The 18035-nt window shown below is 43.0% G+C and overlaps 1 protein-coding gene across 1 annotated transcript in view; it reads left to right on the top strand.

Moving 5' to 3' along the window:
• Positions 1-18035, top strand: part of CDH13 (cadherin 13) — a 557182-nt gene that overhangs the window by 448392 nt on the left and 90755 nt on the right. Inside the window, exon 8 of the mRNA XM_018555891.1 lies at positions 8706-8846. Within this exon, the coding sequence (XP_018411393.1) occupies positions 8706-8846 (141 nt within the window). The remainder of the gene's footprint in view (positions 1-8705; positions 8847-18035) is intronic.

The following is an 18035-nucleotide window of genomic DNA, read 5'->3' as shown; positions in this document are numbered from 1 at the left end:
CTTACTTCTAGGCAAATTGCAAGGAGCTTCAAGCTTACATTATCATGCAATGCGCAGCTCAGTGGCATCATATCCCATACATTTTTTTTTTAATACTCTCCAAACCTGTTCTGCCATATCAGTTTTATAGTCAGCTACCGGCCTGTATATTACACTGAGCCAAACATGGCAATCTGCATTCAACAAAAGGAAGCCGACCATAAAGTATTATGCCTCCGCATTTTCTCCCTTATTACAGAATAGGCGTGCTTTACCATTATCACATTCTCTTCTGCTTTCAAATACCTTTTCTTCATTTCCAAGGGAGCAAGAGGACAATTGAAATTCCTTTTGACTTGATTTTCCCTCTGATGATTTCAAATTAGTGCAATTTATATTCCAGAACGATATCTCAATAACAACAAAGCTCCAGCCCGGCGCTTTTCTCTGCCCGTCCGCAGGAGGAACCCGTATCATTTGCCGATTCATTTCAGGCACGACGGGATGCCTTGTTTCTGAAGCTACCTGGATTTAAGTACGGAGCGAGAGAGAAAGGCTGGAGCCAGAAATAATCTTTCATGAAAAAATATGAAGGTGGGAAGAGAAAGAGCTTAAATATGGATGAAGCTCCGGGTTTGACCTTCATTGGTGGCTCGCAGGTTTGTTTTTTACTGATAAATGGCTGAAGAGCTCACTGTCAAATTGTGTGTGTGCTCAGTAAATGAGCACTGCTCACTGGCATCAGATGCTGAATTGCAAGTAAACAGCCAAATGCACCGTTGAAATACATATATACACACACTGGCATAAGTAACCTGCCTAAAGACTACTAGATCTGTCCAAGTACACCTGTCAGACTGCATAGTCAGGTCTGTGACCTATTTTTCTACTGCAGTTAACTAGCATAACTAGAATTTGCTCTTGGCTAACAACTTCCACTCTTCTAGGGAAGGCTTTTCACTAGATTTCGGAGTGTGTCTGTGGGAAGTTATGTCCATTCGGCCAAAAGAGCATTTGGGAGGTCAGCTACTGAAGTTGGATGAGAAGACCAGGCTGGAAACTGGCATTCCAAATCATCCCAAAGGAGCTCAGTTGGGTTGAGCTCAAAGCTCTGTGTAGGCCACTCGAGTTCCTCCACGCCAGACTCCTCAAACCATGTCTTTATGGAAATGGCTTTGTCCACAGGAACAGAAAAGGGCCTTCACCAAACTGTTTCTACAAGGCTGGAAGTTCACAATTGTCTAACAGGGCTATTCACAAAAGGGTGAAGAGTTTGGAGAAGGCAGTAGAAGTGAACAATCTAGGACAACATAGCTGCACTGGAAAGTGAGATGAATTGGATAATTTTTCCAAATCAGCGATGTTGTCCTAGATTGTTCACTTCTCCTGACCTCTTCAAATTCTTCACCCTTTTGTAAATAACCATGTAAATGTTTTTGTATGCTGTAGCATTAACAGCGGCCATCACTGGAGACACCCAAGGTCAAAGACTTGGAGGGTTGTCCATATAATTCTGACAATACAGTAGGTATGATGGTCAGATGTCCACAAAGCTTTGGCCACAGAGTGTAAGTGCAGGCCCTTCTCAATGCATTTTTTCACACATTATGTCATTCTTGTATTATTGTATATTTGGAATCCTATTATTGGTTTACTTTAAATTAGAGCTTTCATAGCCATTTTAATAACATCTCCTTGACTACCTGTGAGATTTTCAGGTAGCGGCTTTGCATGTTATCTCTCTTCCCAAAAGAAAAGGAGGTCAAGGTGTTACTTGGCTGTAGTTATTGATTTCAAGAGCCGCTCGGTTTAATAATAACCCATTTTTAATTTATCTAGAGTTGTTCTTGACTGCAGTCCTTAAAATTCTGAATGCGTCGCGTGGTGATTTGAAGCGGCGGACGCTTTGCAATTCATACTCATTTATTATTATTTTTCTCTTCATCATCCTCGCGCTCGTGTTGTCTCTTACTCAAGCTCACAATAATTACCTTTTTCTAAGCAGAGCTATTTCTTCTTCTGCTCTTACAATTGTCTCCAACTGTCTCTGCCATTAATCCGTGGGCACTACCTGGATACGAGCAGCTGATAACAGCCTCTTCCCAACGCTGCATGCATGTGCAGCAGGGAGGCCAGACGGAATGGGGGATGTTTATACTGAAATTGACATACAAATCCTCTGCAATTTTATTGTGTGCTAAACAAGGGCACTTATTCCTCATGTTGATTTATCAGTAGATGTTTGTACGGATTAGGTGGAGTGCGGGCTTGTGCTTTCCGCAGAAACAGGAGCCATTATTAGGTTCTTGTTAAGAGCTGGGCTCATTTGAATGCGGGAAATTAAAAAACTTGTACATTACTTTTTGCCAATGGATAAACACAGTGTAGTAGCTCCTGTGTGGAGCAGATGAATAAAAAACACTCTATGTCCACCATAACGTATGCCTAAAATTAAAGGTGGGCATGGTATTTGATGATTCCGTTCCCATACCATTAAGCTCTTCTTAATCTTGCCCCTACACATAATACCAAGCCCAGCTTGGTATTATGACAAATGTAACGCGTCCACATATTTATTACATAGATGTCTTGCTGCACTCCTTACCGGAGGTGATAGCCTGTAAAATACAGGCGGGTGCTCGCCGTGACCATGGATGGCACCGTGAGATATATACAAGTTCCAAAGGATGTCACCAGCACACCATAGTTTCAAGTAAAATCAGCAAAAGTCTATTTATTGACGTAATATTGCTATTCAAGCACAATCGCTTTCGGGGCCGCACAGGGTCCCCTTCATCAGGCACAGAATGACCCTATTTGTCTTCAGTCTGAGTCGTCTTTCTGAGCCTGATTAAGGGGATCCTGTGCGGCCCCCAAAAGTGTTTGTACTTGAATGGCATTATTCTGTCAATGAATGGACTTTTGCTGATTTCACTTGATATTATGGTGTGCTGGTGACATCCTTTGAAACTTACATATTTATTACCTCTCACAGAGGTCACAAGACTCCCCCTGACATTGCCTTCATATGTTTTTCTCCTATAAGATTTAGGCCATCTTTGCATCATTTCTTCTTGTCAGCTATTGGAAAACAGTACTGTCAGATGGTGGAGGAGGAAGCAGTGCTGCATCAGTAAACTGTATATATGGTAACTCCATGTGTCTTATCAGATAGTGGAGGTGGAGTCAGTGCTAGATCAGGAAGTCATATATAGAATGCCAATGTATACTTTTGTTAGATGGTGGAGGAGGAAGCGGTGCTGGATCTGTATACTTAATATAAGGTGCCAGTGTATGCCTCCTTGTTAGATGGTGGGGGAGGAAGCATTTCTGGGTCAGTGAGCTATATATAAGGTCACTCTTTGTGCCTTGTCAGATGATGGACCAGTGCTGGATCAATAAGTAGCATAAGGTGCCAGTGTATGCCTTGCTAGATGATGGAGGATGAACCAGTGCTGGATTAGTAATCTGTATGTAAGATGGCTTTGTGTGCCTCGTCAGATAGTAGAGGAGGAATTAGTGCTGGTTCATTAAGCTGTATAAAAGGTGTCAGTGTCTGCCTTGTCAAATGTGAATGGAGAAGCAGTGCTGGATCAGTAAGTTGTAATTGTATATAAGATGACTGTGTGTCTTGCCAGATTATGGAGGAGCAACCAGTGTGAAATAGGTAAACTGTACATAAGATGACTAGAATTTACTAAATAGTCAAGGTGGAAGCAGCACTGGATCAATAAGCAGTATATACGATGATGGTGTCTATGTACCTTGTCAGGTGATGGAGGAGGAAGCAGTTCTGGTTCAATAGGCAGTATATTGTATAAGATGATGGTGTGTATGTACCTTGTCAGGTGATGGAGGAGGAAGCAGTGCTGGATCAATAAGCAGTATATAATTATAAGGTGTCAATGTGTGTCTTGTTGGAAAGTGGAACAAGAAGTTGTTTTGGCTCAAGCGGGTGAGTTCTAAAGGTGCACGTGAAGGTTGCAAGGCACGTTAAAAGCGTTTGCAGAGAAGAGACTCATGAAAAGTCCAGAAAAGGTGATTATAGTGAAGGGGAGGAAAAGGTGATGTGCAGAGCAGAGGTTGTGATCAGGACATAAGCCAGAAAATGCATGGAGGGGACAGGCTGGGAAGAGCATTGTAGGTTAGAGTTAAAAGTTTAAAGAGAATCCTCTGTGTAATTGGCAACCAGCGAAGGGACTGAGCAGCTTTAGAAAGGTGAGAAGAGGGTGGATGAGCCATGCAAGAGAGTTAAGGATGGATCATTAAAAGATAACAGTTTTCTTTGTATAGAGCCTGCTCAAGCCACACTATGGAATCAACCGCCCTGCAAGAGCGTGAAACGACTCTTCTCACCCTGATCTGATTTAGAAATACATTATAAAAAGTAAATAAAAAAAAATAAAAAAAATGTATTGGCAGTATGCACATCGTTTTGCATTAGAATTGTAATGAATGTTAGAACTGGCCAACCCGCAGCTTCCCTGAACCTTGATGCTCCTCTATATAGTAAAGTTGCATAGTTTTTTACACTGTAGCACTGTGTTCTTGCTTTTCAGAACCTCATATACTTTCATCAAAATGCCAAGTTGTTAATGAGAAGGAATTCTCAACGGGTCATAATCATTATTTCATATTCCGATGAGCTGGTCAACAGCACAGTGACAATCTAACCTTTCTGTACTTCTGTAATGCTAATTAGCCACATGGAAGTTTCTCGTATCTGTGTCTATTTTTTTTATAATAGTTTAGATGATCTGCCTGTAACCTCAAAACATTGCTCTACAAAGAGTATCCCTGGAGAGGAAATGCTCATTATAGATTTGGTAATCTACTGTAGATAGGTCTAGTGAACAGGAATGAGCAAAAAAAAATTTTTGTATAAAGATTTTGGCAAAATTTCTCCATTTTGGCTAAATGAATGGTAGTCATTGGGGAAGGTAAAATGTAAGTGCTTGCTGTTGGATTTAAAGGGCGCATCCTGCTTTAAATGGCTCCTGAGGATGGCTGTGAATTTTTTCTCATTCTCATCCCTGTGGTCTAAAAAAAAAAACAACCTTTGGGGCATCCTCCGCGCCATTGTATTCTGAAAATTTACACAGTACTTTACATCTGTAACATTTACATCAGCAAATCATTTCTTAAAACTTACAATTTAAGGACCCTATCTCACATACTAGGCCCATTAGAAACAGGGGTCAAATAACCCACCAGCATGTTATTGTGGGAAGAAACCCACACAAGCATGGGGAGAACATGGAACCTCCATGTAGACAGTCACATGCTGAAAGAATCCGGCTGCACACCACTGAGTTCTGCTGGATAACTTTAAAGTCCCTCCCTAGGTCTTCCCCTCTAAAGCATTTACCCAATCAGGGGCTTAGTTATAGATCTCGAAAAATAAGCCTCTGATTGGCAGCACTATGTTAAGCTCTGCGAGATGCAATAAAATTATCCAGTGGTGGAAGTCCGTATTCTTTCAGCGTGTAAGTGTTTGAAGCCAGGGCGAGGACACGCTCAGCTGGCGGGCACATGCTGGATCTCCTTTTCCACCCATGAGGGATCGGTGCAGTTGTCGTGTGAATGTCCACATAGATAGTTTCCTAAATGGGATTTGAAGGAAGGACATTAGCGTTGCACCTGACTGACACCGAAGTCACTTCTAAGGCAAGGTTTTCTACATCATCACCTACGACAAAAGTCAATTAAAATGTCGACTTTTGTTGAATGGAGGGGTGCCAACTGGGCCAAACACCGGTCGAATTTATGACTTGGCTGAAATTCGACCAGTGAAAAGTCAGCTTTACAGGAACTGGTTTCTAATATCTTTGGATCCATTCCACCCGGGCGGTGGAGTTTTCCTCGTACAGCCACGGGCAGCTATGTACAAGACCCCTAAAGAAGTAAGATTGTCTGGGCTCCCCTTAGGGGGTTCCTCTGGGTACAGTTTGTGCATTTTGAGCATAAGAGCCCGCACTATAAATACAAGAAGGTACTGCAGCGGTATAAATAATAAAGTTAGTGGTTCTCAGGATTCTTTTATAAAATATTATGAATTATTGACACCTTCCTCTGGGCTTATAAATTTAGGCAAAGAACAACTTTATTTCCTCCTACAAAAAGTAGATAAACTTTCCGGCCTTTTTATTTTTACTACATTTTTAGTTTTTTTTCTTTTTCTTCTTTTACTGGGTGTTCTTAAGCAGCAGCGGCAGGTAGAGATCGATTTGCAACTTACAAGATTGTCTTCTGGCGACCTCCAGGATCTTTTCGCACCTGTGAAACATTCATGAAAATAATCTTTTGTGCTCAGCTGCTTCTGGAACTGCCGCGCTGCGGAGAACCTCAGGTGGTAAGGTGGCGCGCATACCGCCACACGAGCGTCTGTCTACAAAGGAAGAAGTAATCCGCTATGGACACAAAAAGATGGGAGGAAAATGGCCGGCTAGAGGGCACGTGTATTGTGGCACAATTTTTTATTTTTACTTTTTGTAGTTAAAGAATTTTCTTTCTAGACAAAACAAGCGCGTGTCGCTCCGCAGGCACACACATCCCCTGCTGGGGAATAGAACTAATGTAGCCTCCATGTCTCCATTGTAATTTGAAAACTAATGTTTTGGAATAGCTGAGAAAGCAGATTCTTAAAGTTACCAAGCATGAACTGTTTCTATATGACTTTTTTTTATGAAACTTAGATAGTATTGCTATCAGCCTGGCTGGAAAGAAACACTGCTTTGAGAAGCTTCTAACATAAGCTCATATTCTCTGATACCTGGGAACATGGTAGTCCCAGGGCAGTGAATAAGTTCAGTGTCCCAGATCTTGGCATGTTGATTTTTTAGTTCCATCTAGGGCTGCAACAACTAATCGATTAAATCGATAATAATTGATTATGAGAATAGTTGGCAACTATTCTCATTATCGGTTAGTTGGTGGGTGAGCGGAGAGAGAGAGAGAGAAAGACAGAGAGAGGGTCTTTTTAATGCAACCAATCGATTAGTAAAAATTAGAAAAAATTACAACTAATGACAACTACAGCCCTAGTTCCATTGACTCAGTGGCAGGTACATCTTGGTGGTCAACTCTGAATTTAACTCTGAAAACCAGTGTACTAAAAAGGTGTTGCTCAGGCCTATTGGTTCCCAAGTTGGCCATACACTGGTCACACTTCGGCCAAGTCCTCCTAATTGGGACAAAATTGTGTGGCGCTGTCGGGACCCCGAAGTTCGACAAAACTCAGTTTTTCAATTGACATTTGTTGAAGGAGTCGGTCCAAAAAATCTCAGCTTAAGGCTCCATTAACGTATAGTGTTTGCATTTCCTGCACGGTTTTCCTGAAAACACTAAAAAAAAAATTCATCTGCACTGATTCCGCCTGTTTGTGGCTATTATATAGCCGCGATCGTGTGGAATCCGTCATAATATTGCGCTTGTACTATTTTGTGGGCCTCTGCAAAAGTGTGAACAGTGTACATTAAAGTGCATTGCTGTTTATGTTTACAGCGGTTCCATGCATCGTTGTACGGCCCACTATGTGCGAACAACCTCTCCAAAGTTAATGGAGCCTGACAATGACTACAGCCAATCAGCTGAGGTCATCGTTTGGGTATTCTGACACCCGCCGCTGTCGGTATACTATACATCGGTCTAGTGGATTCCCCCATCCACGCTATAGATGTATGGCCAGTTTAGGCCTACCCATCACACTTGACTGTTTGCTACCCAAACCAAAAAGCTAAACCTGGCACCTAAATCATACCTACCTTTGAAAATTGAGAAAGAGGGACACCAAAGAGGCACACCAAAAATGGACATGGCTGCATTGAGCTGAATATTGGGTGTAGCTTTAAGGAGCATGGTTGAATGAAGTCTTGGGATTTTTGGCTTAAAGTAGAACCAGATACACTCACCCGTTCCTCTGAGCCAGCTTGCTCTTACACTGGTCCCTGGAGCCTCCCCCCCCCCCCCCCCCTCTACTGCCATGGGTATTCACATCCAATACATCCAATCCTTTTTTATTTTAGCTCCTAGATAAAAATGAGAACCTCGGGCTACCTGTGCACTGCAAGTGCTAAGAACAGTTTTGCCCAGAGTTCTGCTTTAAGCAGACCACGTGGTTACATTTTAGGCTAGTTTAAGTAAAGGCAATATCTTCAAATTTGCATTGAAATCAAGTTGGGAAAAATCTCTCTGCTCATCTTTACTTAAGTTACGAAGACTTATCCTTATGTAACATTGCACTGAATATTGGGTGTGCCTTAAAGAAGCATGGTTAAATAAAGCCTTGTAATTTATTTTATCAAGCAAATTTGGCCTGCACGGCCCACGTGGCCCAATTGTAGGCCATTCCGGTAAAGGCAAAACCCTCTTCTGCATCGAAATCAAGTTGAAATAAATCTCTCCCCTCATCTTTACTTCATTTGTGAAGACTTATCCTTGTATAACAAGCTGTCTGAGATCAGACCCGTCTGCATTCTACCATAAAAGCCATTAGATTAAAAATGTCATTCTCCGGCTGTCAATATTCGGTATCAGCTTGAATCTGATCGGTGGTTAGAATTGGACAATGCAGGCTTATTTAGCTCATGCTGGGGGTTTTTAATCAGTTTTAGGTTTATCGCAGATTTTAGAAAACAATTTGAATGGTGTAAAATTAAGACCACTTGCAGGATGTCTGTGATGTACATTGATAATGAATGACCACATCTTTTTTATTATTTTGGCAGACATTAACAGCCCCACAGTATGAATTAACAGTGGAGGTCAAAGACATGGTCGGGACGGATGTGGGATTAATCGGCACGGCAACTGCGACCATTGTCATCGATGACAAAAATGACCACCCACCTGAGTTCACGAAAAAAGAGGTAAGTGCTGTTTATATCTGTTTTTCGGGACTTTAAAGCTGAACTCCGGGCACAAATATTGGTGTTTAAATATGTCTTTGCAGGTTCTCATTCATCCAGGTCATGGTATATCTGTAAAAAAATAATTTAAGGCAACTGGACTTGCTGTATTTTTCTTGAAGACGTTTCACTGGTCGTCCAACTAGCTTTCTCAATTCAGAATGACTCGTACATTGTTTTCACTGGCTTGTACGTGTATTCCCCGATCATTTTTGTACAAGTCATTCTGAATTGAGAAAGCTGGTCGAATGTCCAGTGAAACATCTTCAAGAAAAATACAGGAAGTCCAGTTGTCTTAAATAATTTTTTTACAGATGTGTTTAAATATATTCCTCAAGGCCACAAAGGATATAAATCCACTTTGTGTGCACCCAATGCCTTTACAAAGTCAGTTTTCACCATTTAAAAGTAGCAGTGACATCATCACTCTGCTTCACATATCCAAAGAGCAGAGCGAGGGGCCCAGCAGGCTCCACCCACTACAGGCTGCCTGCAAAAAATGACAGGAGGGTGCGGAAACAGGACCAGTCACCCTGTACAAGTTGAGAGAGCTTGACTGGTCTGTATTACAGAAAGATCCTGCACAGAGGCAAAGTTTCACAATGGATTATTTAAAAAAAAAATACACAAAGCACACCAAGATTTTAGGAAGAATACACATGGCTCTTGTATCTCAGCAATATTTGCTTATCCTGGAGTCATTTTTAAAGCCAAATTAAAGTCTCATGCCTTTTTTTCCCTCTGTATGTTATGATTCTTTTAAATTATTTGCTCTTAGCAATGCCCTCTTGCGGTGGAAATGTACTCCCTCGTCTCTCACTCCAGTGCTCTATGCTGCCGTACATGAGAAATGTTACACCCCTCATTACAAGCAGACTTTTAATGCTGAGAAAGAAAGAACGAAGGCAGTCTTCCTGACCAATCAAGAAGAGGGGCGGCGAGTCATGATGTCAACCCGCTTCCTGATAGGAAGCCAGCTTCACTTTTTTCTAGGTAGCGTGGCTTCGTAACCAATCAGGAGGCCAGGACGTGAGTCATGACATACCACTGGCCTTCCTGATTGATTAGGAAGCCAGGATGCCTACCAGCAAGTGAAGTCGGCTTCCTTGCCAATCAGGAAGTTGGGCGGCACGTCACGACCCACCTCACAGCATCCTGATTGGTTAGGAAGCCGACTTCACTTTTTTCTAGGCAGTGTGGCTTCCTGACTGAGCAGGCTGCCTAGCAACAAGGGAAACAAGCTTCCTAGCCAACCAGGAAGCGGGCCATAAGTGTGAGCAAGTCTGCGGCTTGAATCCTGTGCCCGGGTCTGCCAAAGGAGTGTACCCGGGCACAGGATTCCAAAACCGGACTGTCCGGGTCATTCCCGTACGGGTGGCAACCCTAGTCTGACCCATCCTGTTAGCTTACAGAGTGCAGCGGGCAATGTGGTCAATCTCTGGGACCACATATGACTGCACAGCCCTATTTAGACACACTGCGCAACTGCTGGAAAGTGAAGGCCAGTCTATAATACTGGAGGTTCTTTGTACAACGTCTGTCAGTGTGAATATACAGTAGATCTCTGTGACTTCATTTGAGCTTTAAAAGAAAACAGAGTGAGCTTCTGCTGACCACCTTTTGAAAACACTGGCCTGGCTTTTTTTCTGGCTTCAGTATGCCATTGACCTGGAATAAGCATGCAGGTTGGAAAAGTCAAAGTGAGGTCAAAGCTGATCTGCATAATTGCTTTGCCTCAGTAATGCCAAATGTCTTGAAGCCAGAGGGTCAATATGACAGCCAAGCTGCTAGAAAAGGAATAGGCTACATCAGCACTCCAACTATGGTGAAACAACAAATTTCATCATGCCTCTACCTCTGGGAGTCTTGCCTGCCTTAGGAGTTGTAGTTTCCCTACAGCTGGAGTGCCAAGGTTGCCTGCCACTGAAGTAGAAGTTTTTATAAAGAGGGATCAGCAATATCAATCTGCTTCGCACAGGTGTCACAGATCCAGGTTGCATGAGCCTTATGAGAAGTGGTCTGATCTGGTGTTAAGGACCTCTATATACCTTCATGCTTAGTGGTGGCAGACAATTTTAAAGTCCTTCTGCAGCACACAGTTTTGGGGTTTTCTTTGCCATTATACAGTGTTCTGAGTGTGTTTTCTTACTTTTTCCTTCTGTTTTGTCACCATATATAAATAAAACCATGCCATGCATAGCTAGCACCGTATGGTGCCTTATCTAGCCACTACTCTCCCCCGCCTTCCCACAATGCAGTGTTTAGAACCTGAGTGGCCAATGGGCATGTGTGAGTGTTATCACATGATAAGAGGGGTTGAGCTAGGCAGTATGAACATGTTGAGTTTGAGGAAGGTCTACAACTGCATTGGATGTCTGCAGTGTGAGTGAAGTCAATGGATATGAGTGGTAATGGAAAGGTATGGCATCTGGTGCTGCCTGCTATGCACAGTGGTGAAAGAGGATAGTTTGTATTATCTGGGGCTCATGTAGATGGGGGTATATGCCAAATGCAGCCTTTTCCATTCAAATGCAGAGCTGTCCAAATGCAAAAAAAACAAGAAAAGGGTGATTTCAACCTGATTTGCCTGCAATCCAAACGCACCTCTACGGGAACTGCTGTATCCCCCCCAAAAAAACCGCAATGCACATTATCAGCACACCTCATTGCTGGGATGAAAGAACTTCCTTGCCCATGCACAGGAGTTGCGTAATTTCGATCCAGCAAGTCAAGTTGGCTAAAGACCCCGAACCCAGGAGAAGCTGCAGAGAAGATTTTAGTGCCAGTGAGGGAGCTTGCAGACGTTGCATCCTTGGTGGGGGGGTTTGTATTGAAGGGTTTAGTTCCGAAGTGTTAAAAAAGCTGATATTTCATATTCAGATATGTTAAAAGCAAGCAATTACCATTCATATCTAGTGGCATGAAAACAGGCCAAGGCTGTACAAATACAGCTGGAGTAAGCAATGATGTATTAATGTGAAATTCTTTTTATTGAAAATAATTTTCCAGGCTGAAGTTCCCATGTCATGCATTGGTATGTCGTGCTTCTGACAAACACATAATTGTGTATGGAGCCTGTAAGCACAATGCATTGATTCATTTGCTGTCAAATACACAAAGTCTGTAGTGGTAAATAGGCAGATCTCCCAGGGAATGGAAGGGGTTAAAGAAGTTTAACAAAACAGAGAAAAACCCTTCAACTTTGTATTAAAGTATATCGAAACCCCAAAAGCAAAAGACAGCATATTACATGCCAGCCCTTAGATCTGGCGGCTGCATTCATTTTCACGTTTCAGGCTAAGAATATTTTTAGCAAGAACAGTAAATACCTTGCTAGAAATGTTGTGTCCTTGTCACTTCCTGTGAATAGAACTGAAAACGCAAACAATATTACCATCTTTCCATATTATTCTGTATTCTACATTGTTAGAAATAACCTATGAACAGTGCACTGGAAGAGAAAATAGCCTAATACAATAGCCTAAGACCTTTCTTCCAGAAAACAAAATAGCCTCCAACAATAACTCAAGAGCATTCAACCAGAAGAGAAAATAGCCTAAAACAATAGCCTAAGAACATTTGGCTAATAAGAGAAAATAGTCTAGAACAATGGCCTAAGAACATTCGACCAGAAAATAGCCTAAAACAATAGCCTAAGAATTACAAAGCTTCAACATACAGTCTGCTAATGTCTCAGCAAGTAGACAATTTCTCACCGACCAAAGATTGTTGCACATACTTCATGTGTAACTGGCTCTCTCAGCCCACTTGGCTGTCTTCCATGTGCCTCTAGCACACAGAGCCACCCGGCTCCACTCTGCCTTCTAGGTGGAGTTCGTCTGACTCCTGGACACAACCTGTCCCTCTTCCCAGCTGGAGCCCCCAAAACATTAGCCCTTCCCATAAGTGCAGCCCTTCCCATAAGTGCTGTGCACAGGTGTGCATTTAGGTGCTGGCCACTACTAAACAATGGACCCAGGAATGGAGATTTCATCCCTCCCAATTCTCTTAGACATCTCCCAGTTCCAGGATCCCATGTCAAATCCAGAAAACCTCGAGAGAACTGCAAAGCTAGTTCTTTTCCAGCAGCAGAATTTGTTTCCTGGAACTGCTCAGCCCCTGTGGCTGAGAGTTCTGGGTGACTACCACCCCCAGTTCTACTGTGGGATTGCCACACAATACCACAATTAAAACAGAGATGTACAAATCCCAGGAGCTCCGTGTGCTCCTTACAAATGGCAGCTGCCTCCTAACTTTTGAATTTTTCTCTAGTCTAGTCCTGGAAAAGTATCTGTACTTGTACTTGTACCGAGTACGGTACTTGGTATCGGTGCATCCTTACTAAGAATATCTGACCAGAGGAGAAAATAGCCTTTAATAAGAACATATGGCCAGAAGAGAAAATGGCCTAGAACACTAACAAAAGAACAAAATAACTAACTAAGAACATTTGATTTTGCTTCATTTGCACAACAGCCACAGCTTTATACATTGTGTGCAAAAATCCCTAAAACTAATGAGCAAATCCTGGTTACTATACAGATGAAATTTCACTTTGCCGGCAGGGCCTGGATATTGGGGAAAAGGGCCAGGGGTGGAGTTCCAATTATATTAATAGGTCACTTGCCCTAGGTGGGCTATAGCAATATCGTTTATCAGAATTCAGTGGTGGACTCAACCCTTGGAATGTATAAATGAACATCAATAGTTGATGCATAATCTGTTCTGTTGTGTAGAGTGAGTTCCAGCAGAGTTCATTTGCCAGCCACTTTTGACAGGCAGTTGGTGTGCGAGTGGCAGCGTGAGAGGAGGCTCCTGAAGGTGATCATGCAAGACTAAAATTCATCATCTGCTTGCGGGCTGGTTGAGAGTTTTGCCATGGTTAGTCATCTGTCCCGAAGATTTGGGTGCTTGTCACTCTTAAGGGGAGATGAGCATTGGAGATGAACGGGCGATGGATGAGCTGTCGCCCGAGTGTTGTACTTCAGTTGTCTGCGATGCAAATACCAGCTTACTACACAGAGCCCTGTCCTTCTATGGGAGAGGAGCACCCCGAGGAACGATGTCTCTGACTGAGACTTGTGGACATCGTGATGCTAGCAGGCTTCGTTCAGTGAACTGTTGGGAAGCATCAATTCCTGACAAGATTGTCATTTTACTAAGGCCACTCTGCCAGTCCTAAAGTGCCTGAATGTAAGACACCAGGACACAGAGAAGGTCTCTGAAAAGAAAAAGCACACATGGATCTCGTGCAATAAAAAAAAGGTTAAAGGGGTTCTAAACCCTCCGTTTTTTTTGCCTATATATACTGCTAGGAAGCGGTAGAACTGGTTTTAAACTTACCTCGTTATCGCTGCTCGCTCCCGCGCCGAGAATCAGGAAGTGATCGTACGGCCGCAAAGGATCTTGGGGCGGGCGCATGCACAGTTCCGATTCTCGGACGGGAAACGAGCAGAGACGCAAGGTAAGTCTATGGACGCGTGCACCCGCCTGCAGACACCGCTGCATCGGAGAGACAGAGCAGTCAGCGCTGGATCGGAGTGATGTTGCACCGCTGGAGGGACAAATGAAAACATCAGGAAAGAAGAGGAAGATCAGAATAAGAGACATCATTTGAAGTAAGTGCTAACATTTACATGGGGGGGAGGGCAAAAAAATTTGGCTTTAATGTCACTTTAACATTTATACGTTTAAAAGCTTCAAGCAGCACACATCAGACCAGGAGCGGACCAGTCCAGCAACAACCCGCACCCCATGGCCAGTGGTGGTGCTGGGAATATGTTAAGGTGATGCTGTCACTCCTGCAGGTAGGCGGTTTTGCTGATTCACACAGCAAGCAATTGATCCCTAGGGATCTGTGTCGGTTTTTGAGTCCATAATACTACACAACATATGGAGGCTCAAAAAATTTGTTTTGTTTCACTTTGGATCAATTCAGATTTTTTTTTAACCGATTTCAGATTTGTTGATTCGGGATTGATTACAATTTTTCGTTTTCGGTTCAGATCGATTCAAATATTTTAAAAAAATCTATTTGGATGGAGTTTATTACCAGGTAGGAATTTTAGGTAGGAATTTTAGGGGGGACCCCATGCCAAAAAAAAACAGACAAACCAGCGTGAGGTACCTCCCAAATTTTTACCAGAACCTTTAGGGCTGGTAGTAATTTTAGTGGGGACCGCATGCCAAAAAATAAAAAAGCATGTAGTCCCACTCACCCCCAAATACCTTACTAGACCCTTGATCCAAGCAGTGGCCTGGCAGAGCAGTAAAGGGGGTGGGGTGATCATGCACCTCCCCCATCTCTGCACCCCCATCATTTTCCCTCAACATGGGAAGGGTGCTCCGCCAGGGAGGGCATCGGGACAATGTGATTTGCCAGGGGGTCCCCCTCTGGTGAAGTACCCTTCCCATGTTGAGGGCATGTGGCCTGTTATAGTGCAGGAGGGGAGGGGCTCACAATTGTTACCCACCTTTGCTGCTCTGCCAGGCCGCTTCTTGGATCAAGGGTCTGGTAAGGGATTTTGGTGGAGACCACAATTCTTTTTTTTTGCCATGGGGCCCCCCTAAAATTCCTTTCAGACTATTTAAATTCGGATAAATTTGAATTTGGATGCATCCAAATTTAAAGCACTTCTTTCAATTCGGAATGAAACAAAACTCACATGTCTACATAAGAATATCTGTCATGTTTAAGCACCATAGAAGGGGGAGGTCTTTAAACCCCCGAAACACATTGGCTGTCCCTTGCTGTCGTTTATGAGCTCATTCCATTATTTCACATTTTGGACTCTCATTCTGTCTTGTTTGGCAACCCCATTGAACTGCACATGTGCGTATATGTTCAGCCCTGGATTCCCTTGTATGTGTATATGTCCTGATTTTCTTTCCTTCCCCCATTGATGAGACTGTACATTGTAACTTAGTAGCACATCACAAGGTGAGAGGCTGCATAAGGGGCAGATCTGTGTCAGACATTCATGAACACACACACCAGGATTTACTTGATTGTCTCAGTCCAGGAAGTAGATGACGACACTGGCTTGAACAAAGATGGCACCAATCTTCTGGAAAGAAAAGCAAATGAAGACATTGTTGGGGGAATGCCCAATTTATGTCTGGGTAATTGAAGTCACCCATCACGACTACATTGCCCTCTCTCCCAGCTATTCCTATCTGTGAGTGAAGATTGACTTCTCCCTCTTCCCCTATATTTGGAGGTTTATAGCAAATACCCACGAGAGGATAAAAATACATGGAAGTGTCACACTTGTGCATTACATAGCATGCATCTAAATATATGAAAATATATCTGGTGCTAGGTCCACTTTAATGGCCATATAAACATGATGTGCACTGCGAGCATCTCCTTCTACAACCAAGTACATAATAGAATTACACTGAGAAATATCATCATAGCTGAAGCCTAAGCTGTGCCATCTGTTGAGCATTCTAAAATGGCTAATCCACCGCAGAGACACAATCAATCTGGATTATGAAAAGACTGCGGATTTTCATCTTTCTGCCCCAATACTTGCAAGTAAACAGGCTGCCTAAGGCATCACACAAGTAATAACCGGCCTTCAGCACCGTCACCCCGTGGATAACTGGATGTCGTTCTCACAGATACAAACTGACAGCCACCACCCAAGATCCATAAAATGCCCTATAAACATTTTGCCCGTTGCTCCATCCCGGCACCGTACCAAAGAGCCTACCTTGTGTTATTTTTCCAGCTTGGAAGACTTTATTTTTTTGCCTTGGCAAGGTTATGAACTGCACAAAAGCAATATTCAATTGTAAAGACAAGCACTTTTCATCGGAGACAAAATGCTACAAGACCTTAATAAAGAAATCCGTGCGCCGGATCAGCCCGGAGCCAACGCATCACTGATATTGATCACCGGAGCTGCCGTGTCTTTGACTTAGTATTAATCAGAACGGTTTGATTTGTGTAATCTGCTCCAGAGGATTGCCGGTGAAGTCTTTGTCTACTCAGTTATTGCTGTTTTTTCCTGACTAGAGCGAAAGTCACTTGTGTTCATTACATTCCGGCGCTGAAACTTCCATTAGTTTTCCGTACATGGCTTTTTTCACCTTTACCGCTAAGAACTTCCACTAACACTACTGATATACTGAACATCTAGAACGGGGGCCGCAAAGATTTAGAGGGCAAACTGGTGGTCAGTGAATGGGGCTTGTGAAGGCTTAAAGAAGCAACTGGTGGTTAGTGAATGGGGCTTGCAAAGGTTTAAGAGTAAACTGGTGACCAGTGAATGGGGCTTATGAAGGTTTAAAGAGAGAACTAGTGGCCAGTGACTGGGGCTTTTGAAGGTTTAAAGAGAGAACTGGTGACCAGTGAATGGGGCTTGCAACGGTTTAAAGAGAGAACTGGTGACCAGTGAATTGGGCTTATGAAGGTTTAAAGAGAGAACTAGTGGCCAGTGACTGGGGCTTTTGAAGGTTTAAAGAGAGAACTGGTGACCAGTGAATGGGGCTTGCAACGGTTTAAAGAGCGAACTGCTGGCCAGTGAATTGGGCTTATGAAGGTTTAAAGAAAGAACTGGTGGCCAGTGAATTGGGCTTATGAAGGTTTAAAGAGAGAACTGGTGGCCAGTGACTGGGGCTTTTGAAGGTTTAAAGAGAGAACTGGTGACCAGTGAATGGGGCTTGCAACGGTTTAAAGAGCGAACTGCTGGCCAGTGAATTGGGCTTATGAAGGTTTAAAGAAAGAACTGGTGGCCAGTGAATGGGGCTTGTGAAAATTTAAAGCAGCAAATCAATGACTAGTGAATGTGGCTTGTTAAGGTTTAAAGAGCCACCTGGTGGCCAGTAAATGGGGCTTACAAAGATTTAAAAAGAGAACTGGTGGCCAGTGAAGCTGGCTTGTAAAGATTTAAAGAAGCAAATCAATGGCCAGAGAATGTGGGTTGTGAAGGTTTAAGGAGCCAACTGGTTGCCAGTAGATGGGACTTGTGAAAATTTAAAGAGCTAATTTGTGGACAGTTGTGGAGTGAATTGCCAAAGGGACCCTGGGCAAGACCAGATTCTGTCTCCGCTTTTCCCTATTAATTTTTCTGGGGAGGGTGGAGCAAAAAAATTATTATTCACAGAGTATCATTTGGCAACTAGGTAGAAGTGTTCATCATC

Source organism: Nanorana parkeri, unplaced genomic scaffold, assembly GCF_000935625.1.
Source record: "Nanorana parkeri isolate BGI_ZX_2015 unplaced genomic scaffold, ASM93562v1 scaffold216, whole genome shotgun sequence".
NCBI lineage: Eukaryota > Metazoa > Chordata > Amphibia > Anura > Dicroglossidae > Nanorana > Nanorana parkeri.
Note: the sequence above shows the minus strand (reverse complement) of the source record. Positions and strands in the feature narration are given on the sequence as shown.